Here is a 23,665-nt window from a genome sequence, read left to right on the forward strand (position 1 = left end):
AGAGAGAAGCCGCAGAGTGGCTCGCCCAGCACTTGCCAGCGGGCGACGCGACCAGGCGATGACGCTATCTGTCGTGCTCGCAGGTACTAACCGTCCCCGTGCCGCATAATCGCCCGATTACAGTCGTCGCCGCCATCTCCGCGATTTCGAGGGCAACGGAGCTAAGGTGCCTCGCAGGCTGTGCGTTTCGTTGCTTACCTCCGTCGCCTCTCGCTCCTGCTGCCCCGCGAGCACGGAATACAGGGGCTATCGCGCGCGAGATGGCTTACAATTTCCCTGGGGTACCGGCGAGCGCAATGCCGCCCATGGGTAAGCGACGACAGATTTATCTAATCGTTTACTTGACTACGTCTCTTCTCTGACGCATCGATCCAACGAATTACGCGTCCCCATCGTCTCGGCGCCGTTTCTGTATTAATGACGCGCTCCTTTCGCAGGCATGGGACCAATAGGTCCGCTGGGCCCTTTAGCGGGACCACAGAGCTTTATGGAACTGGCGGGTCAAGGTTTCCCGCCGCTACCACCGCCGCCCATACCGCTACCCGGGCTGAACGACTCGCCTTTGGAGTTCAGCACGAATAAGAACCAGCCCCCGGTTGTGCGAGAAACGTCAGACGACAACGGCGACAGGAGGAACACAGACAAGAATGACAGCAGGAGAGATCGGGAGAATAGGGATAATCGCGAGGCACGAGACAACAACAGAAGGTAACGCTTTATTTCTGTTTGCTTTTTATCAGTACAAAAAAGATAACGATAAAATTACGAGGCATAGTTATAACTTTGTAAATTCTATCTGCGGATTTAGTTATAGCTTGTGCATTATATTGCGAAAGGTCGAGGGGAGAACGCAGCGACAGGCGTGACAGAGACCGGGACAGAAGGGAGGAAAGGAATGATCGCGATCGGAGGGATGACCGAAGAGTCGAGGATAGAAATAATGGAAACTCTTCCAAAAACAGTAGTAATCATGTCAACAACTCCAGCAACAACGAAGTTTTACCATCGACAAACACGAGCAACGCGCCAAATTTAACCACACAGATGGAACCCGCCGCCGGTGTCTGGGGGATGGGGGTGGGTTACCCTATGATGGGCATGGGTCCTATGGGACCTATGGCACCCATGATGGGCGAGATGACTCTCGGTCCGCACATGAGTCACACACACGGCTACAATCCGATGGGTATGGGCATGATGTCGCATGACGGCAGTATGATAGGCCCTCAGATATTGGGAGCCGAGCAGATCATGACGGACGCAGCGCAAATAATGACCGCGAACTTGCCACCACCGCCAATGACTCCTCAGGGTACCAAAGAAATTATACACTGCAAAAGTTGTGTGCTATTTCCACCCAATCCAAATGCCCCACCGCCTACCACGCGAGAGAGGCCACCAGGGTGTAGAACAATTTTTGTAGGAGGTAATTTTTATTGCAGATAATCGCCTAACTCGAAGACGTATATCTTTATTATTTTTGTAATTATACTTGTGCAGGATTGCCGGAAAATATTACCGAAGCTATAATACAGGAAATATTCGAGCGGTGTGGAGAAATCACTACTTTGCGTCTTTCTAAGAAGAATTTTTGTCATATACGATTTGTCTTAGAAGCTAGCGTCGATGCAGCGATTTATTTATCTGGTTATAGAGTAAGAATAGGATCCAGTGGAGAACCAGCAAATACCGGTAGACTCCATGTAGACTTTGCTCAGGTTTGTTATTTCTTGGAAATCACTTTCGTAAAAATGTATATGTATAATTAAATTAAATGTATATTAATTAAATTATTAATTAAATATAATTATTTTAGGCTAGAGATGATCAATACGAATGGGAATGCAGACAACGACAATTGCAAAGAGAACAACGTCACAGGGAAAGAGTGGAAAAGGAGAGACAAAGGCCGCCATCGAGTCCGCCTCCTGTAGTGCATTATACGGATCACGAAGCATCGAATATTTGCGAAAAAATTAAACAAGATGATACGTTTATGAAAGCAGTACAAGTAAGTAATAAATTATGAAAATACGATAATACGTTATTTTTTAGTTTCTATAATTTTTTTTTTTTTTTTATAATCCCGTTTTTATAATCTTAATGTATCGTAGATTGTTGTAACGTGGCTGGAACGAGGAGATTGCAGTAAACGTAACGCCAATATCTTCTACTCTATGATACAATCGACAAACTCTCACGTTCGACGGCTGCTGACAGAGAAGGCCATTTACGAGGAAGAGCTTCAAAAGGCCAAAGAATTAATGAAAGGAAGAATGCAAGGACTCCTTATACAATGTACGTTTACATAATTTTTTATGTTTTTTATCTTTAAGATAGCTCCATACTATCGAACATATTTCGTGTGCGCTAAGAAAATCCGCATTGGCTGGTAAGTTCACTCTGGCACATATAGGCCCAACAACCAATAGAAGAAAACCTTATTTGGATATAGTAAACGCAACAAAAATCGTGATTATCCCGTTCGTAATTTTAAAGTAACAACAACGGTTTCGCTGCGTTCTTCACACTGTGTATGACGAATCCTTGTGCCACATATTGAGTTCCGATAAAAAGCAGAGATTTTTCTTATACCAGTTACGAAGGTATGTTACATCGTTACGTGATAATTAAGAATAACGATTCATGACATTATGGTACTGCAACCAATTGATAATCAGGTACAAAGTCAAGTCGAATATTAAGCTTGTCGATCTCTCGACGTATGATATTCCGAGAATCGGCTTTTGCATATCAAGTGATACACTTGATGTAAAACCTACTCTTGATACATACGACGAAGTGTCTCTCTGTCTCGTCTAACTAACTTTAACAATCTCTCAAGTGTATCATGGTGAATTCGTCTATGAATTCTGTTTGTGGTCAATGCACGATTGGAGGCGGCTCGGTAGGAAGGATCAGAGATAATAAGCGAGGATAAGGTGGGTGAAAAAATCCTATCTTCTCGGACTTAGGATCCAACAAAACTGACGAACGAAGGCGATTTTATCGCAAATTCTATCCATAGAGTTATAGTGTACTTGAAAGTTGCATGCTTGGCAATGCTAAGGAGTAAGGGTGATGGGCTGGGCATCCAGTGTTAAAAGATTATTTTGAACCATAAATTGAAAACTTTGTATAATCATGTGTAAATCTTTTTATTAATCGTTGATGCATATATATATATATTTTTATTGTGTTGCATTTTTTACTGTTCAAAATAGTCCTTGACATAGGAAGTCTGCAGATTGCAAGTCTTCGGGTTTCATTATCCGCAGTATGGTGGAAAGGCGAGCAATGAGAGCGGAATGTTTGGTGAAACCAACTTTTACGTTAGATTAGATGCGCTCCAACACTCGGCACAATCTACGTGAGACTCCATAGCTGTACATATGAACGGGAAAAAAAAAAAAAAAAAAAAAAAACTTCGATTATTAAAGGAGGGCTCGAGATACCGTTTGAGGAATATCACGATATAGCTAAACGTTTAACATAACGAGTATGCGTAATGAGTACTAAAAGCATAGACGAAACTACCGAGCTTAGAGTTTCAAGCAAAAGGTATACAACGGTGGATTTGTTGTGTTTTTTTGTATGCAACATGCGACCACATGTCATCAACAGTCAGTCAGATCGAACGAGTCTTTACTGCGGCCAGCCACAAGAAAGTCTGGGATCACTTCACTAAGGCGCAGCGGAAGAACATCGAGATGTGGAAGAAACAATCCTCGGTATGTATGTAAACGCACTCTCACATGCTGGTAGCGTGTCTTTTGTATATTTTTTCTTTTTTCTCGCATAACTTAGAGCAATCTCTGAATTCTTTCCTGTCGCAATATGCTCCTCTGCGCGTTTGCACGATACTTCCAAACACGCTCGTTTTGCAAATTGTATTTCTAAGATACGACAGGTAAGTGTAATTTGAGGAAAGAGCCTCGATGGTTTTCGAATCGCTTGTTATGAAAAAGAAATCGGTCAGACACACGCTTCTCCTCGTGCGTTACAATTCAATACTTTATCGTGGAATACCGTAAAAGTATGGCAGATAAATCCTGTCAACAACACGCACAACATTAATGAACGACAGTAAGGAACAGAAGGTAATACGAAGAAGAGCACTTTCCAATCGAAAAGAAATTACAGACTGTCCAGCATGGATTTGCTTCACTTTTCTCGAAACAGCGTTACTCGATATACAATACTTGTTATTTCTGTACTTCAGAGCTGCATCTGCTTCTTACAATCAGGTAAGCCTAAATCTGGAAAGAAACAAAAGTCCTGGAAGCACTTCCGAAAAACTCGAACAAAATCGTACCGCGCCTAAACTCTGAATTACAGAAATGTATGAAATTACGAGTACATTAATAATACTGTTTATATGTTGATTAAAAAGTAAAACCAATAGAACCAGCCACGCGCTTAGGGTTGTTTTTTAATACTATTGTTTGAACGGCAGATAGGATATTACATACTTTGCATGCATTTGTGTGAGAAAGTAACGGTCACAGTTTGGAGCATTTTGTAAGTTTCTCTATTCGTAATGGCAGGAAATAAAAGCGATGCAACTGGAAGACAGTCTGATTGAAGGCGAGGGTGAGATGGATGTGTCGGACTCGGAGGAGGAACCTCAACGTAAGAAGACGCGCAATCAACTGGATGGCAATCAGGAAGACGTTGAAAGACTGCAGAGTCTTAAAGAGGAAAACGATAGTCTGAGATGTCAATTGGAAGCGTACAAGAACGAAGTAAGTAGTAACGCAAAATTCAATTTAAAAAATAATTTTTTTTTTTTTTTAATTCTGCTTCATAAATTTCCACAGGTGGATCTTTTGAAATCTGAAACGAAAGCGGAGTTGGAAGCTAAGGAAAAGCAAATGAAGATGCTGCAGCAAACGCTGAAGGGTATGCAAGAGCAATTGATGCAGTCGAGAAAACAGCAGGCACAGGACGATCAGAAAATCAAGGATCTGACCGTCAAACTAAATGCCACAAAGAAGGAAGAGCCGAGAGAGAGCGAGATTATCACTCTCGACAAGGACGACGATGATATTAGTGAAGAGCCTCCTACACCAAAGCAACACATTCTTACCTCCAATTTCGTGCATGTTACCCAGAAGGACGCTAAACTTATCGGTAACATCAGAAATTTTAGAAAACAATTTTGAAAATAATTTTACAATGTTAATAAGATAAGACACTTAATTTTTAGTCTCCTTAGAGCTTTAAATTTTACAACTCGTACAAATATATACTAAATTCTTTTTTATACTCGCACTCACACCTACTTACTTACACTTAACTCACAACCACACTTACCTTTAACTTACAATTAACGTTTAATTATTAACGATTAACTTAACTTATTAATATGCAACTTTCACAACGTTAATATATTATATTAACTAATGTGTAACGTATTGCAGGACTTATAGCGACGTTTCTACATATCCATCCGTTCGGCGCGAGCGTGGATTATTTATGGTCCTATTTGCAGAAAATGGAACCCGGCATTAAACCAAACGAAGTCGAAGTTTTAATGCAGCGTTTTCCACATGTCTTCAAACAGGATTTATTTGGTATCGGTGCGAATATGGAAAGGCGCTGGCAATTTTCAGGTTTTAACGTTTATCGCACTCATTGAATCTAGACGATTGAATTGTAAAAAAAAATTGTGAAAGTACATTTTAGTCTCGTTGTTTCTCTCTTCTTCTTTTTCTTCTCAGCGTAGTTGTCTGCGAGTGCAATCGAGATCTATTTGTGGCAGGCGATATTGACGATGACAAAGTCTGACGTCGGTGTGAATTAATAAAATATCCTTACCGATTCTTAATTTTAACAATATAAACGAGCACCTATTAATTTCTAGCATAATTCCAATCCGTAATTAGTTCTCATTTTATTGCTCTAAGAATTATAGAAAACAAAAATGTGAAATTTGGTCGTTACTGCCACTATTAAATTTTGTGCTTTTGTTATTTTAAAGAATTTTTGAATTATTTTATTTTTATAAGTCGCGCAGCACAACGATTGTCGATCACGAGCAGGCCATTGTCTATTGTGGAACTACAATTTCCCTAGCGGGGATCACTAGTAACTTGCTTTGTAATCGATAGTTCTGCCACAGTATATGACAAAGCTTTCAGACGCGTTCTCACGCAGACTTCTTCTTCTTTGTGCATCCGCTCGTATATTTTAATTGTCGCTGCGACGCTAGTGTCGCTGCTGTCTTTTCGCGAGATCCAGCGAGCAACGGACCACGAACAACGCGTAGCTGTATGGGGGCGCGATCAGCGTTGGTATTTTCTTACGGTGCGAATCCAAAATGTCAGACATCGATAAATGGATAGAGATCGCGAAAGAATGCAAATACTTGCCCGAGAATGATCTCAAGGTAATTAGTGCGACGTGTACCAGCCGGCGAATATCCTGGGCGATAACGCATCTTTCGTCCACGATTGCCGATTAGGTTACTCGCCTTAGGTTATTGCACTTTTGCTTTTTCCGACATAATCACGTTAACTTTTACCGTTGCCGACAGAAACTCTGTGACATGGTATGTGATTTGCTGCTGGAGGAGTCCAACATCCAGCCTGTGTCCACCCCGGTGACGGTATGCGGCGATATCCACGGCCAAGTAAGTCCCGGATGTCGCGAACTAACCTTAATTCTTAGCATCGCCGTCCATTGAGATCGAAGCGACGTTTTAACGGATTTTTCATCTGCCAAATTTTTTATGTTATTACAGTTCTATGATTTAGAGGAATTGTTTCGCAACGGCGGCCCTGTACCAGATACAAATTACATATTTCTGGGAGATTTTGTAGATCGAGGATACTACAGTTTAGAAACATTTACTCGTCTGCTCACACTTAAAGCTAAATGGTCAGACAGGATAACGTTATTACGTGGTAATCATGAATCTAGACAAATCACGCATGTTTATGGATTTTATGGTAAGTGTGTAAATGATACTTTTTTTTCTGCTGCATTTATTTTGCATTTGTGTATAACAAAGGTTTAATCTTTTTTTTTTTTTTTTTTTTTAACAACATTATAGATGAATGCCAAAACAAGTATGGCAATGCTAATGCATGGAAGTACTGTTGTAGGGTATTTGACTTGCTCACAGTTGCTGCCGTGAGTATTTGTATAAATAATTACAAAAAAAAATTTATGATTTTATTTTTAATTATATTTTGCTAACTAAAAAATGATGTTTTAGTTAATTGATGAACAGGTTCTTTGTGTACATGGTGGATTATCTCCAGCTATTAGAACACTAGATCAAATTAGAACGATTGAAAGGAATCAAGAAATTCCACACAAAGGTATATACTAATTGTATGAGTAATGCTTTATTATAAAATAATAATTATGTGACTAAATATGTTACTATAATAATAATTAAATATTTTTACCTAATTATTATATTACAGGTGCTTTCTGTGATTTGGTCTGGTCTGATCCAGAAGATGTAGAAGCATGGACAGTAAGTCCACGTGGTGCAGGCTGGCTGTTTGGCAGCAAAGTGACTTACATGTTCATGGAAGTGAATGATCTTAAACTCATTTGTAGAGCACACCAACTAGTTCAGGAAGGTATGGTTGCGGTTATAAATAAATTCTTTTATCTCAATTTCAAAAAATATGACTCATTATTTTTATCTTTCAGGTTATAGGTACATGTTTAATGACAAACTCGTTACAGTGTGGTCGGCTCCAAATTATTGTTATCGATGTGGTAACATAGCTAGTATCATGCAATTTACGACAGTAGATCAGAGAACACCCGTGCTGTTCCAGGCAGTGCCTGATTCCGAGAGAGTAATCCCACCTCTAACGCCCACTCCGTACTTTTTGTGATCTATCTTAGTCGCTCATCTGTACGGATGCGAAAGAGAAATGTTTGTGTCTAGACTCTACGGAATCACATGATTTGATTGGCTGGATCCAGGCTGGTACTATGACGGAACCATAAATTCATGAGAACCTCATCAGTTATACATATTACTCTAGAAAATTTTGTTTCTCTTAAAAAAAAAATTATTTCATGCGTTTTACGATTCGAAATACGGTACTTAGAGGACTGAATTGTCGTGTGATTACTCTTAATCAGGGAATGTTCTTTAGATTTTTTAAGAATTTTATCAGGTTTTACATGTAAAGCTAACTTTTATATATAACATAGTATCTGCCATTGCATCAGCCTGATTTTTGTAGTTTGAGAAAAAAAAAGATATTTTACATCAAAGCAAATGTGAACATTCTGTGGTCTAGACGCTTTTGCTGTCTACTATTGTACATTCTGTAGAGCATTCATATCTCAGAGCAGCATTCTGGACTTCTTTGTTCACAAAATTATGAGCTTTTAACCAAATTCTGAGTGCGAATAACGCAAACAGTCCAGTGCTGTGTATGAATAAAAAGAAAAATAAAAAAACATTTAAACATTCCGGCAAATAATACACTCTGAGTACAATGAATGCTTTTCTGACATTACAATCGTTGTGCATAGAATTCAGGTTTATTAAAGCGTGAGCATATATAGTACTGTTTAAGGTCTTCCTGAACGTATAAATGATCTGTTGCTGGTTTAGGTACTGTGTGTGCTGCGTGCCGTTCTTTTTTTCTTCTAAATGCGCAATCAGTGTTCTTAGTAAAAATCGTAAATTCGGCAAATTTTCGCCGAAGTACAAATAGCGTGTAGCAGTAGCCAAAGTTTTCCTGCTTAGGTAAGAAAAGCCGATAGCGGGATCGTTATAGCATCTATATAGAATTTTCTTGTTACTTTTATGCACATGACATTTTTTACACTTAATTTTAAGAAATTTTGAACTCAAATACTATCACGTTTTAATATCTTTTCAAAAATTTATCTGTTTGTTAATCACACTTTTCTTTTTTCTTTCTCTTTCTATATATATATATATATACACACACATATATATATATATATATATATATATATATATATATATATATATATATATATATATATATATATATATATATATATATATACACACACATACAGTGCACACTGAAAAGCAGATACTGTGTTTGTTGCGGTGATTGCAGTTAACGTACGTAATTCTTAGCATCTGAGGGATAAAATCGAGAAGACACTTTGTGTGAAACTCGACGTACATCACATTAGGATCACGCTAGCCGCCGTCCTTCGCAGCTAACGCCGTATCTGCCTTTCAGTGTACAAAGCAATATTTTCCAATACTATTGCATTCTCCAAATCTTCGTACAATTTTCAATATCATATGCCAAATCGCTGTCGTATTAAATAATCGTGATTAGCTAATTGTTATAAGTTTATTAATGTAGGGAGCAACTTTAAAAGAAAAAAAACCGAGACCCTTAGCAATGTGCCTCTAAATTAATAAGCGTTTGTGTAATATAATGATACGATATTGATATGACATAATTAATGGAAATGCACCGGCCATTGCGTATCATAAGCCTGAATTCTGACCATCGATTTTTGCTAGCTCACGATAATTCCTAACCGATCACAGACTCAACAAATACGGCATTGGTATTGTGGCACAGGCTGTCAAGTTGAGACTACTCTATTTTGAATTTTGTGATATAGACCGAAGGAGGCGTGCGCAATGGTCATGTCGATGTTTATAACGACTCTCCATGTCGCAATATTCAAAGAGATTTTGTGAAGACTCATTATTCCAAGAAATGTAATAAACTTTTGAACAGTGCCTTCAGAACTATAACACGACGGTCTACTAGAAGTAAAGTATAAATGCTTTCTTACTGGCAAATAATCATAGACGAACTAACGTAAGGATGAAGAATCATACAAATATCAGAGCTTAATGAGAATGCGTAGATAAAATTTTTATCATTCTTCCTTTTTATCCTACATCTATTTCATAAACGTTTTCGCCATTATTTTGGAACAAATTTTTTGCTTTCTCGCGAAACTTTTCTACAACATTTACGTTTTACAATTTTACTATCTATCTTTTAGGTCTACTCGTACATTTTACTGCATCACACGCGTGATGTATATTCTCTATTTGTACTACATTTATTAATAACGTACAATTGCGCGACACTTTACACGAATAATGTATTACATTAGATAAAGGAGCGCATATAGAACGAATCGAGACACGGAGCTTGGCGTTACAAACTCGACTCGCTACATTTGCAGCCTCCGAGTCGTGAAACGGTTTCTCGCGACGACGGGAATGCCCTACGTGCGATACGGGTATCATAGAAATCCTAAAAAGTATTAGCCTCTGTATCTATTGGGGTGTTCGCGGCGTTTCGTTTACCGGAATGCCTCTGTCTGTGATCGCTTTAATCTTATCGAAGTGTCCAAGCGCTTGCGGCGACTCGATACTAATAATAATCGGTAAGCTCGCGAGAGAGAGAACAAATAAAGACAATTTGCAAGGTAAAATAACGAAGACTAATTTAGCTTAACGTGCTCCGTGCGGGAGCTTGAACACTGCGCATAATTCTTAAAGATCTCACAGGTAGATACCATTTTAAAACGATCATCATGTACCTTGAAAGTATAGACTTTGTTATGTTAATGTAATAAAGAACGTCTGTAATAAAAATGCGCAAAAAATCGCACTTTGATCGCATCGCTAATTTTCTCGGCACTGGTGCATGTTATGATAACGAAACCGAGTATAAATCCTTAAAAATAAGATCAGGAGAAGGAATCAGTGATATAATAAAATATCACAAGTTTTTTTTTTTATTAATCTTTAATCAGTTTATTTACTCGTAATAATATTATTTTCATCATATATATATATATATAATATTCTATTTATTCCTTACTTATTTATATATATATATATATATTTATATATAATAATATAGTGTATTTATGTTCAATATGTATAATATATTATCTACATTTATAATCCCTATGAAAGGCATCTCCAAACAGACTTCAGATTTACTTCTTTTTTTTTTTTTTTTTTTTTTTTCTTTACTTTAAATATCTTATTTATTCATAAAAATACAGGGGGGTTCATGCGCCATGCGTGAAACTCGGCCTACTTTGCCGAAAACCGAAAGCTCGAATCGACTGTGGGTGTAGTAAATGACGCATTTGTTTGTTCTAGCCAAATTGTAAATACCTATTTCAACTACATACGTGTCTAACAGTCCGCCGTAATTTTCGATCAGTTTTACACGAAGAAAATTTACTTACATATACCACATATTCAGCTGCTGTTGTAACAAATTAATTGCTAGAACAGCTAAGTATTATCTACATTAACAATTTTCTTGTTCACCGTGGAGTGTACTCCAATTTTTTATTCGTGTTATACTGTCGAGTTATATTAAAAATCACAATCTCGTGATAAAGTTTAAAACCGCAGTAGGAAATGCCACGACCGACTGTCGTTGATGATATGCGCGTAATTCTCTTAATGCAATAACATCGACAAGAACGATGTCGAATTTAGAAGAGAAGAAAGTCGTATTACGAAAATTGAAATTGATTGATGTTATATATATATAATTAAATGATTTAACTCCGTCGAATTTATCAATGTATCGAAGTCAACGATTCTCAGTCTTTTAATTACTCATATCGCGTATCTATGATTAAATCTACATATAATATAAAAGATTGCGAGGTGCTCGTTCTAAAGAGACAGACTTGCATGGTGTTTCTACGGAAAGCAGAGGCGGAACGTAAACAATTCATCCAAAATTTATATGAACATAACGCATAACGTAATTGACTTTTATCAACGTGTTTTTCGCTGCGTTGCAGATAAAAATGAAACGAAGTTTTTGACAGCGAGGCGCACGGTATATCAAGAAAACCATATAGTGGACGTCGACATCGCGAGGCGCGATACTCGGTTTCTGGCAAAGCGGCAATTCACGCAATGGCGCCGAAATCTCAATTACAAAAGGAATATAATCGAAGATAAACGAGATAATAAAAACGTACTTCTTCCTAAACGTAGGTAGAAATATGGTAACTTTTGACTCACTCATTGAAAAAGTATCTCTCTTTCTTTCTCACTCGCATATCATACATACATATTCTTTCTTTCTCTTCCTAGCTAATCCGGCGTTTCGTACTTCCTTTCCTACTATCGTTTCTGGGTTAAACATTTGCATTTTTTCCTCGTGCCTCTCTTTCGATGTATCGCAGCAAAGGGCGCCGATCAATTCCGGTCAAAAGAAAGCGAAAAGATACGTGTGCAATATGCGTAGGTACACTTTCGAAAATTAATTAAAAATTATGTAAGTAAACATAGAAACTATGGAAAATTAAACTTACACTAGTTGTAAGAAATTGAGCGTCGATAAATTAATTAAATGCAACAAGGCACTAGGATTGTAGCACCAAGACTGATGTGATCGTTTACAACTGTGAAGAAAGTTATTTTAAAACGGACTAATTCCATTCCATAAAATTAAAACTTTGAGAGATCAAAAAGAGATACTTTAGTCATAAATATCAAAGCTTTCTTTTCGACCAATATTGATTTTTTTTTCCACAGATTTATCACATATTATTCGAAGACTTTTCGGTATAAAATAGTCTTACAAAAGATACGTTATTTCAAAGTGATGTGCACTCGAAACTTTTGATCGTGCATTTCAGCAATACACACGTTGTCGTCGTGGAAGTGTAATTCGCTAACTAAAACGCACGTGTCGAATTTGTATTTTATATTGGTAAATGCGAAATAGAAATGAATTAAGTAAAATGAAAGAACTTGCTCGCACACGTTTTCATTCGTTTCCCTGTGACTTTCGCGGGAGCATCACGGCGGCGCCGTTTGCCGCTGTCGCGAGCACAAGTATTCAACACGGAATTATACAAAGACAGGACTAGTACTTTCAACATAGTTATATTATTAAATCTTTCGTACAATATATACACAAAGTTGAACCCACAAACGAAAGGCGCGCACTAGTTTTTTCCGTTTTCTTTTTTTTTTTTTTCGTTAGATTTCTCTCTTTCTTTTTTTTTTTCTTTTTCTTATCTTTCTTTTGCTCGATAGACTCTCACTCGCACTTAAATATTAAAGGGTTGGGCATAATAATACTCTTTGTAGTATAATGCCCTAAGTCTTGCTGATCCAACGCTTTAGCTCTCCCGTAAGCAGCTACTGTACTCCCAGTCATCATTACTTATAAGTATTTTACATTAATTAAATAATTCTTTTACAGATATAAACTTCCTAAGTTACACAAATGCAAAAAGTAAATGTATCTGGAAAAAAACATTTTTATTAATGTTATAAAATTGAAAGTTTTTAAAGAATTATTTTTAAAGAGAAATAAAGCCTTGAACGATAGTGCTCGTTTATCTAATTTGTTTCATACGAATAAAAAATAAACGACAAGTAAGCGAATTAATCATAAACGAAATACATATTTTGTCTTGTTAATTAATTATCATCAGATGAATTGTAGCGGAGTTCAGCACGCATACGTTATAGTAATGTAATTTTTAATTAAACAAACATACAAATGCATGATGTCTGGGGAATACAGGAACCGTTACACCTAATGTTCCTTAACGTCAAATAATGTACAACGTTTACTGTATGAAGTATCTCATTGTTTAGTTAAGTCTTATAGTATGGACAAGTATCCCTAGGCGAATAGGCCCAAGGTCTGTGTTGTAGTTCGTGATTTCTGAAACGTGGAACCCGCGGCCACGGATCCGATTGAAAAAAATGAAAAGACAGACGAAAAATATGCTAATCGATTATCACAATTAACGTCCGTTTTAGAAATTATAAATAACGTACTGTAAAATTGTTTTAGTCTTGTGCAGATAAAAGTGAGTCAATATATTGATTTAAGACCCTTCTTTTACGGCAATTTATAACTATGCTTCATTAATTACTTTTATCTTTTAACTTAAAAACTTTAGAGAAAATACTGATAAACTTTAATTTCTTAGAGGAATTTGCATTTTTTAAATCGTTATCCGTGGCTACAAGCCTGTCAGGCGATTAGCGTGTTTACGATATTTTACTATGAAGAGGCAAGATGAAACAATCACCGTCAGCAGAACGTGCGTGGAGTAATACATTACATGCGTATACAAGGAGCAATGTCTTCCAAGACACGAACAACATTTCGACTGGCGTCAACCGCCGATTTTATTTACTCTGTTTCGCACAAATAATTGAGCTAGGAGCGACCGGTATCCTAGTTTCGCGAGGTCGATTGTCACAACCGGTTCACGTCTTTACACACGTGCACATTTGTGCATGAATAATACGTATGTTTACATCTTATTAATGAGATATTAAAAAAAAAAACCAAAAAAAAAAAAAACAGGACAATTTTTTAATACAATTAATGTATAATTATTTGAATAATAACTCCTAATAAAATTTCGTGAAACTTCCTTGCGACACTGGGATACGAGTACTAATATGCAGCGTTCTTTTATATATATATATATATACATTCCACTTATTTCTTTTTTATCATAATACTATGAAAATATCGCTCCAGCGAGAAATAACGTGAGAGAACTTTTCGCTCTTCGTACTTTTAGTCGCAATTATCAGAACAAACGGACGCGTGCGCTTCAAACGATTCGACTTTCCATTTCTTATTTTGACATTGCATATATATATAATAATAATCTAATAAAAATGCAATAGAAGAAATGCCATATATCTCATGTATTAAAAGTTAAAATAGAAAACTCATCGGCAAATATAAAAGTAATATAAAATCTCATATCAAAAAATTATTAAAAGAATCTAAAAATTTACCTTATAATATCTTATTGTACCGAAAATTCGTTTCTTTTTGAAAAAATATTATGTACATTATGCGTGCAATATTATTAATATTAATTCTGCTCATTACTTCTATAAGGCAGGCCACTACTCCGTATACTAAAACGTCTGTAAATAATAAAAAGAATTACTAAGTAAAATCGACTAGAATTCAACCAACAAATATTTAAAATATTTTATCTAGCTAACAATAATATATTAAAATTTGTATTGCCAACAAAGTAAAGAATCGACTTTTTAAACATCTGTATTATTCAATTAATAATTTGCACTTTTAAAATTATAATTTTATTCATTAATAGTAACGAAATTTCACTGTCGATTTGTAGATTTTGTTCTTATAAGTCTTAATTAAAAGTTTCAGTCATCTTTACGAAAATTTTATTCTACGTAACAGCTAGTACATTAAAATAAGTAGAAAATTGGCGTAAATGGCCTTTGAAAATCACAAATGGAAACTCGAGAATCGTCCGAAGAACGCGCGTCGCGAAAAATCCTAAGACTGATGATTCGTGTATTTGCGCGATAAAAATCGCGTCGAAGGCAAAAATGAATGAACCGATGTGTTGTAATAGAATAAGTCTTTTGCGTTGCGCGCTTGGACCGTTGCTTGCGGAGTGTTGAATGACAATGATGACAACGACGACGGAAACGATGATGTTGAAATATACATACGTAGCAAATACTAGCATCCGGATGCATATGATGAAATACGGACGTGTAACCCCCGGTTCTTACGTACAGTTTTCTTGCGATTTTCTTTCTTGCGATCACGTTATCCGGACATCGATCAGTACACCTTGCCACCTTTCGCTCCTGATCCTCGAATTTCACGCGGATCTCGTACAATTGAATCTCGTTGTTTCGCGTCGATTCGGTAGATTCGAGGTGAAAGTCTGCACTTTTCACCTTTCCACTCTTCCTGGCAGCTAGAATTACGTGATCCATAGTACAAGGGCTCGTAACATTCTTGTCAATAGTGTTATTATAGGTGACGGTAGTAGCGCGAGAGAAGAGTTAGTAACTACGATAGTATTACACTCTTTGCGTACATCGTTAAGAATTTTTTACAATGGCAAACGGCTAATCGCGAAGAAAAAAAGTCAGTACGTCGCGACGAGATTTGTGGTAGGCATTTAAAAGATACATAATCTGTACATACGTGCACGTGCGTGTGTATATGAACTCGTTTGATCGTAGCTCGTGATGATACGTCGAGCTATGAGATAAAGAAAAATCCATCGTCGATCATCGGTCGGTCGGTTGATCCGGACAATTGATCCTTCAGTCAGTCGTTTCGTGGTGTCTGCTGCTGTTTTACATCTTCCTGTTTTCGTCTCCTTTTTCTTCTTAGCTTCAAGAGCATAGTAGTAGAAAGTGGCGGTAATAGTAGCAGTAGCAGTAGTAGTAGTAGTAGTAGTAATAGTAGTAATAGTAGGTGGCCTACGGTGAGCGGTACGTAACGAGAGTCTTATTTTATCGATCGGATTATGCAATGTGAACACACAATGACGTAGTTGCGCGGTACGTGTTTGCGTACAGAAATATATTATTATAGTCTTTTAGTTTCGATAAAAAAGTTCAGTTCCCACCTCGACTGATTGCCCATCTCGAGGTGGCGCGCTTTCTTTCTCTCCCTCCCTTTCTCTCCCTCTCTCACTCTCGCTCTTCTTTAACTTTTATATACGAATATATATATATATATAATATGTACCATAGTATGTATGATACATGTTACACATATACTTTTTCTTTATTATTATATTTAAAATCGTTCATTTCTTTTTTCTTTTTTTCTATCCTCCTTCTGCCGCTGTCCTGACGTGGTTACTTTCTATCTTCCACTTGTGTTCTTTTCGTATCTTTTCACTTGAACGATTCCTCCTCTCCACCTTCCTTCGTTTGTACAACGCAACGAACACACACATTTATATTATTTATATTATTTATATGTATATATATGTGTATATATATATACTTTTTTTTATATATTTATTATACATACGCAAACAAAGCCTTTCCCCATGCGGTTCGAGTCGTCTCTCTTTCTCTCTCGTTGGACTCTTTTTTTCTTCTGTTCATTTGTTGCATGTCTATTTGTTCGGTTCTTTTACGTTTTTCTGTATATATATTTATAACGTATGTATAGTATGTATATAGGTATTCAGCTTCGTTTATCGTCACTTTGTTTAATTACTATCTTTGAATTGCTGAGTTCAATAGAAAAGGAACGTAGAACATTTTACTCTCAAGTAGTAAAGTTGCCGCCGATTGTACCTGAAATTCAACAAGCAAACGGATTCCTTGTTTAAACGGAATCTTTCGACAGCAAGTACGTATTCTGCGCAAAACGAAAACAATTTGAATCAAAATTGGACTTAACAGTAAATAATAAATGCTTATTTTCCGGATCTGCTGGATCTAGACCAAGCAGATAAATATGAATTTGCATTCGCATCCGTTGAAGCAAATTAATTAATTGGGCTTATTCCAATCGTTTGGTCTACATTCAGATTCAAATGTTTAATAATTGTGAAGATTTTGCTCGCATTCGTATGAATATTTGAACTTACTTCGGGCAACCTGACGAGAAGATCATGAAATCGACTTGGCTGCTGAGGAGCGCTGTGCTCAACAAAACTTCGCAGACAGCTCATGTACCGTTCTTGTATCTGTTCTAAATCCGAGTATCCAGTTGTATTTTCTCGTGCTAAAAAAAAACAAATGATATCAGTTGGAATATTTATTATATATGTTATAGATATTCAACGAGAAAAAGATGCGTTGAATAATAATTGCAACTGATGAAATATTTTTAATTCCGATATAATATTTTTTTCTTTCAATAAACTTAATTTTACATATACTATATTGAGTGATAAGTATTGCAAACTTAAAAGACATTTAATTAAAATCTTTAAGAAGAATTTCACGTTGAAGTCTGCTCGTGGGAAAAAAAATGTATGCGTGCACGCACGATTTTAGAAAGTATCTCTAACTTACATTTCGTGTCTTCAACTGTAGCGTTGGGAAGAAGATAAGATTACATTATTATATATCGCTCTTGTACATCATGTAATACCGAGAAACTCGACTCGCGATAATGACGTAGATTTAGTAAAAATACCTACCTTGTGAGAGCATAGTGATTACTTTTAGACAGACATATTCTTCCATTCGTAGCCTCACCCGCCTGAACATTAGTGTGACATACGTGATTTTTTCTACCATGAGCCCTACGTCTTGCCGCAATTGGTCCATGGTTATCGGCCGACCCATCATGCTGGTTAGGCACCTTTGCAACGTATACATGTTGTTCGTTACCTAGTTGTAAAAATTGGATTAGAATGGGTCCGTAAATATGTTTGTCCTATTTACAAGTTTTAAATTAAATATACATGTATTATAATTAAACCTAAAGTTAATACTAATAAAAGTGAATAATATTACTGATTAATAATGTAACACAGTTGCATTAATAACATTATGTAAATTGACGATACTAAAAAAAATACTTTATCGTCGTGTGATACGTACAGATTGCATAATTTAACAAACTTTTATATAAAAATAATTTAAATAAAAAATTCTTTTATAAAATAGATGAGAAAATAATTTTTTGTATTATTACGAGGTAGGTGTACAATTATAAATTATTGTAAAATGTAATTACTTCTTGCATAAATTCTGCGCCCGTTCCATCAGTAGCAATATTTGTTAACCTGTGCTGGCCGTGCATCGCTTGATAGGCAGACGTGGTCAGCACAAGAAGTTCATGCCACTTGTGGGTGAGCAGCCTTGTATGAACTTCAACCGGCAGCTCAAGGTAAAACGGTAACCTTTTGGTCCACTGCACCAACTTGTACACTATGCTATCTCCTATCTGACACAGCTTGTCACTTAAGTCTGAATTATGGTCTAGCAGCTCGTCCAAGTTCTGTAATTCGAACAACTTTTACGTAATAGTGCTATTGCCTTTAAATTAGATTATTATACATCATGGTTTGCCATTAAAAAAATTTACTTACCCTTAACGTGGCAATATCTTGGAACTCATCGCAGTCTATAAGGGTCTGAATCATAGTTAGAGTTGTATCCAGAGGAAATACTCGATCCCTTGAACTGCTCACTGCATTGTCTAGCCTTTGTCGTAAATGCACCACCTTAAATACACATTGTTAATACATAAAATTAATTAATTAATTAATACGGTTTTACATCAAGTATGGCAAGTAATGCATTTCCATTTCTAAATTAAAAAGTCAGTAATTCTATCAAATATTAGAAAAATTAATATTATGCTATCTAGATTAATTTTTTTCACTTTTGTTTACGCCTAACTTGACATAGCCTTGAAAGTTTTTCACAGTGCAAAAAAGTTTCGAAGAAATCCGCGCGTTAATTACGATTCTGCCAGCATTTTCTTTCGCCGTGGGTGTAGCAATCCGAGTTCGGTGGCCGCGCATCTAACCCCGGTAGATTCAGCCTTTCACTGACCTTTCGAACCTCGAGACGTTTCCTCGAGGTCGGGCACAGAGTGCACGCGACCGAGAAAAGAGAAAAAGAAAGGGCCTGCACGAGTAGGTTTCTGCCCGACTTCGGGGAAAGCTGGCCGTTTTGTCGGAGTAAGGTCCATGCATAAGTGGCTGCCTCGCGGAGAACTGTGGGAGGCGTTTGCAGCTGAAGGCGCTCTCTAACACGAGGAAGGGACGGGAGAGTTTCGCGGGGGAGACCAAGGAGGAGATACACAAGAGGTGTCGGAGGAGAGGAAGCGCGAGCGAGAGGGGGGAGGAGGGTGAGGTCACTGTCCCTCGTGCAGACTTTCACGAGTTACGAAACCGCCGGAGAACTGCCCGTCCTTGGCACCGGCTGCCGCTGATTTTCTATTGTCCCTGCCTACGTCGTCAGTTGTTGTCGCGCTCACCACGACGTTTCCATGTTGCGACGATGACGAATGACGATTGATACTTTATTATGATAAAAGTATATCCGATACTGTTTCAATATGTAATAGGTACTAATAAAACTCATTGATATAGTTGAGCTGTACGCAGTGCAACGTACAAAAAGATATATTGGAGTAGAAAAACGTTTAATCTGTTTTCTACGATTTTTTCTAGTAATTATTAGCGAAATCGTAATAACAAAGTAGGATGTATATGATACAAAGATGATATCTAATGGATTGTATTAAAAAAGAATTTACGTGTATTTCATAAAATTATTTTATAACGACATTCTTATCTGAGGTAATTATTAAAAATTAAATAAGTAATAAAATGAAAGTAATTCTCTTTAAAAGCATACATCGTATAATATATTTATAAATATGAATTTAATTAAAAAATTGCTGTAGAAAAAGTTTATGAAAGAATGTCTTCTAATGAAGTTGAACGTCAATCTGATCATCGTGATAACTCGACTGGAATTAAACAAATAATCAAGTAATTTAATTCCACGTTATTTTCGCGACAAAGTAATCCGGGGTATGTTTCTTCTTGTAGAAAGTAATTCGCATTTTTCTTGTCTTACACGAAATTTACTGTGAAGATGCGGTTTTTTTTTCGCTATGCATCTCACGTACGATGACTCGGCCGCGGCTCGAAAGTGACCTCTTTAATGGAGCACAGCCGTGGTCAATATTTATACGGTTTTACCGGCATCGGTTTCACTTTTGGCAATGGCCTCTACCGGGCCATTCGAACGATCGCGGCAGTTCCTTCGTTTTGCTCATCTGATCGGACGTAACGCGCATATTTATTTATTTATTACTCTTGTCAGACCTCCCTTGAGAAAGTCGAAAATGCAATTGTAACATACCGATTGTAACGTAAAAAAAAAAAAAATAATGGGACATACTTCTATTCGGTATATACATAAGAACGACTTTCAAGAGATTTCAGCAAATGATTTTGCGTTATATAACATACGCATAACATTCCTAACCGAGTGGTCATTGTAAAAAAAAAAAAAAAAAATCTGCTTATGTCGTTCGTGCAAAAATTACATAGCATCGGAAAAACGTTACTTCGCAAAGGCATATAATTTTGCAAATTATATAAGTATCTCATATGCATATAAAGAATGTAAATAAAGGCAAAAAGTGCGACGACGATCAGTCGATTCTTACGAGCATGCTACTCGCTCGTTCTATCTATTGGGTTTCGTAATGTGGGAAACCTTGAGGCTTGCACAAGTCAAGTCGTAAGAAAGTGAAATTGCGATCTACGTCTCTAGTTCATTCATTCTAGGATCGGTGCGAAAGAAACCGATCGCACGCCGAATTTACTATTCGCCTTGTGTAACTTCATTTTATTCAATGATGAAAATATTTTGAATATTAAAGATATATGGTTCATAATTAATACATTAGTTTTTTTTTTTTTTTTCTTTTCTTTTTAGTATCAAAGGAAAGATCTTCGATTTTCTAGAAATTAATTTTCTCTTCGTTGTAATAAGTCGAACTCTCGTTTCCTTTAGAAGTTCGATTTAGAAATATCTCTATGACGTTAATTACTTTCTTCATGCTTGTTACTAAAAGGTAAAGAACAGTTATTATTTAATTAATAAACATCTCGTTCAATTTATCGTTACTTTGTTCTTAAAAGGGTACGTCGAGAACAAAGTCTATTATGTTCCACGATGATTGATCTAAGATTCCTTTGCGAGCGTAACGGTCACCTCACTGTCATAGATTTGCAGATACAAATGATGCAATTCTGACTTGATCGAAATGCTTCGATCTCTATTTTCCTAGACAAAAGTACACGCAAATAATTAGAATTTATGAAATAATTTTGATGTTTAATTAAATCTATTTTATAAATAATAATAAACAAAAAAAAAATTAATACTAAAATAGATAAAAATCATAAATAGGTATTGATGATTTTTGATGTGATACGTTATTGAATCGCCAGAATGAATGCTCTCGTCTGTAAAGATTTCGCGATCTCACGTCGTCGCCGCAGCTGCTTCGAAAGTGAAAGCGAAGATGCCTGCGGGACATTCTCATCCCAGAGCATCGGATTCCCCCGTCAGTAGTCGAGGAGTCAACTTTTGTTGACCCACACTCGATTTCTAACCGGGGCGTTCGCATAAATCACGGTGCAAATTGCAGGTAAGCACGAAGATGAAGATGTACGCGGACATTGATCTGCAAACGAACTCGACGTTTGCCCGACCAGGATTAGACGGCGTAAGATTTTCATGCCTTCATATAGTAGAACAACGACGAACTCACAGGTCGCATAATCGTGCGATTCGATCGGACCGACTTTTAGAAAGTTACCGCGGATATCTCACGCGCATCACCCAACGAATAATGTACATAAATCTCGTAGTTAAGATTAATCTACATTACGACGCCGCTAACAACATTTGCCTTGCGTAACGTTTGAATAATTAAGGATAAAATGAGTAAAAGCTAACTGGCGCGCGAGATGCACTCTGTTGCAATGAGACTAGTTCTTCGACAATTCCATTTCGCGAGACACGCGGAAGTAAACGAAATGAATCGTGCAATCTCTACCTTGATGAAACTTGTCGCGTTGGACGTGAATTCGCACGATTCAATCTCGATGCCAGCGATATATCGTTGGAGGTGAGTGCGTTGTGCCAATAAAACTTTTATTCGAATATTATAGCGATGTACGTTTGAAGCCTACGAAGAGCCACGGACACGATTTTAATTGCGATGATCGAATCTATTAATATTTTTCTCAATCTCAAGTCCATTGATTTTTAATCGGTATCTCGAAGCATTAATAATTCCGTGCGAAAAAGAATTTGATTCTCGCGTAACTCAATTCTCCTTTTATTACGGACGATTCTGGGTGATAATTGTGCTTTAAAAAATACAGTACCATTCGAAAAGACATTAAAGTATGCTGCGTTAAAAATGGCAAAGGAGATACACTTACTTCGGAGGGATTGGTGAGTGCCGTCTTCAGGATAGTCCCGTTGACGAGGTGGCCTGAGTGCGCAGGGTGGTTCGGGTGGCTAGGAGTGGGTGGCGAACCGAGTGGGTCGCCCGACGAGATTTTGTGATGATGAAGGAAACCGCCAGCGAGTTGGGCGTGCTGCTGCTGCTGCTGCTGCTGCTGACTGTGATGGGCGGCTGCAGCCGCGGCCATGTGTTTGTCCAGCATCGTCGTGCCCATAGCACCCTTGGTACCACCGAGAGTTCCCGAGCCGTTTACGCCACCGACGTTGCTGCTGCCACTCATGCCGCTGCCGACGCTGCCTGCCTTGTTGCTCTTCTTATGTTTCTTATACTTTACCTACGACAGATTAACGATTACTTTCAACGAACAATCGCAACTGATTAAACCAGTTAACACGGAAGTTTCCACTTCTCACAAGTTAACACTTCTCAGCTTAATTAGCGATGATGATTTTAATGCAGCTTACCTTGTAAAGGTTGTACACCGCGCCGGAATTTCTACCTCCAGGCATTCGGTCCTCCCGAACCGCCTGCAGGACCATACCCTGTTCGATACATTTCTTGAACCGGCAGTACTGACACCTGTTCCTCTGCGCCTTCGTAATTTCGCAGCCACCCTCCGCCACGCACGTATACACCCGTCTATTTTGCACAGTCCTCTTGAAGAAGCCCTTACACCTGCGCAAATCCAATTAAGATACCGTGTAAAGCGCGAATTTATTTGGATGTCGATAAAATACACTTTAGGTTAATGTAAGAAATAATTAAGACAAACTTTTAATAATCAGAATACTTTACGTGATTGCTCTCATACCCTCATACTGAAAGGCAGATATGACGGCAGCTAGCGAACGTGACATTATTATATCGATATCGTCGTGTGCGTCGAGTTTCACATGTATCGCGCCGGCCGGTTTGCCGATGAC

General features: G+C 37.4%; 3 protein-coding genes across 12 annotated transcripts in view; 2 read left to right on the forward strand and 1 right to left on the reverse strand.

Annotated features, from left to right (window-relative positions):
• Positions 1-80: 80 nt before the first annotated feature.
• On the forward strand, positions 81-5,845 carry LOC139107011 (ecto-NOX disulfide-thiol exchanger 2). The gene is made up of 10 exons (XM_070664216.1): positions 81-309; positions 438-708; positions 837-1,426; positions 1,501-1,718; positions 1,817-2,011; positions 2,115-2,298; positions 3,625-3,731; positions 4,548-4,745; positions 4,821-5,133; positions 5,424-5,845. The coding sequence occupies exons 1-10, from the start codon at positions 261-263 to the stop codon at positions 5,639-5,641; spliced, it is 2,343 nt and encodes a 780-aa protein (XP_070520317.1). The 5' UTR covers positions 81-260; the 3' UTR covers positions 5,642-5,845.
• Positions 5,846-6,231: 386 nt separating this feature from the next.
• On the forward strand, positions 6,232-10,613 carry Ppv (Protein phosphatase V). Its single transcript, XM_070664217.1, has 7 exons — positions 6,232-6,391; positions 6,539-6,634; positions 6,746-6,953; positions 7,058-7,137; positions 7,223-7,328; positions 7,437-7,598; positions 7,672-10,613. The coding sequence occupies exons 1-7, from the start codon at positions 6,323-6,325 to the stop codon at positions 7,860-7,862; spliced, it is 912 nt and encodes a 303-aa protein (XP_070520318.1). The 5' UTR covers positions 6,232-6,322; the 3' UTR covers positions 7,863-10,613.
• A 333-nt stretch (positions 10,614-10,946) lies between these two features.
• The window catches only part of Hr4 (Hormone receptor 4), a 50,150-nt gene continuing 37,431 nt past the window's right edge, over positions 10,947-23,665 (reverse strand). For 3 of the 10 annotated variants that reach the window (XM_070664212.1, XM_070664210.1, XM_070664205.1), the window contains 9 exons: positions 23,207-23,417; positions 22,717-23,076; positions 18,823-18,957; positions 18,468-18,746; positions 17,926-18,118; positions 17,798-17,812; positions 17,368-17,504; positions 15,957-17,071; positions 10,947-15,723 (listed from right to left, as the gene is read on the reverse strand). In XM_070664212.1, the coding sequence (XP_070520313.1) occupies positions 16,991-17,071; positions 17,368-17,504; positions 17,798-17,812; positions 17,926-18,118; positions 18,468-18,746; positions 18,823-18,957; positions 22,717-23,076; positions 23,207-23,417 (1,411 nt within the window). In that variant the 3' untranslated portion in view covers positions 10,947-15,723; positions 15,957-16,990. Of the gene's footprint in view, positions 17,072-17,367; positions 17,505-17,797; positions 17,813-17,925; positions 18,119-18,467; positions 18,747-18,822; positions 18,958-22,716; positions 23,077-23,206; positions 23,418-23,665 lie in introns of all 10 variants that reach the window. The other 7 variants (XM_070664215.1, XM_070664211.1, XM_070664209.1 and 4 more) reach the window with 4 other exon arrangements.

Source organism: Cardiocondyla obscurior, linkage group LG12, assembly GCF_019399895.1.
Source record: "Cardiocondyla obscurior isolate alpha-2009 linkage group LG12, Cobs3.1, whole genome shotgun sequence".
NCBI classification, from domain to species: Eukaryota; Metazoa; Arthropoda; class Insecta; order Hymenoptera; family Formicidae; genus Cardiocondyla; species Cardiocondyla obscurior.

What these genes read in the sequence shown, in the direction of transcription:
- Ppv (XM_070664217.1), top strand. Translation starts at nt 6,323, where the DNA reads ATGTCAGACATCGATAAATGGATAGAGATCGCGAAAGAATGCAAATAC. An exon ending in GCATGTTTATGGATTTTATG is followed by an intron (nt 6,954 to 7,057) that starts GTAAGTGTGTAA and finishes ACAACATTATAG; the next exon opens with ATGAATGCCAAAACAAGTAT. An exon ending in ACACCAACTAGTTCAGGAAG is followed by an intron (nt 7,599 to 7,671) that starts GTATGGTTGCGG and finishes TTTATCTTTCAG; the next exon opens with GTTATAGGTACATGTTTAAT.
- LOC139107011 (XM_070664216.1), top strand. Translation starts at nt 261, where the DNA reads ATGGCTTACAATTTCCCTGGGGTACCGGCGAGCGCAATGCCGCCCATG. An exon ending in GAGCGCAATGCCGCCCATGG is followed by an intron (nt 310 to 437) that starts GTAAGCGACGAC and finishes CTCCTTTCGCAG; the next exon opens with GCATGGGACCAATAGGTCCG. An exon ending in CGTTTATGAAAGCAGTACAA is followed by an intron (nt 2,012 to 2,114) that starts GTAAGTAATAAA and finishes AATGTATCGTAG; the next exon opens with ATTGTTGTAACGTGGCTGGA.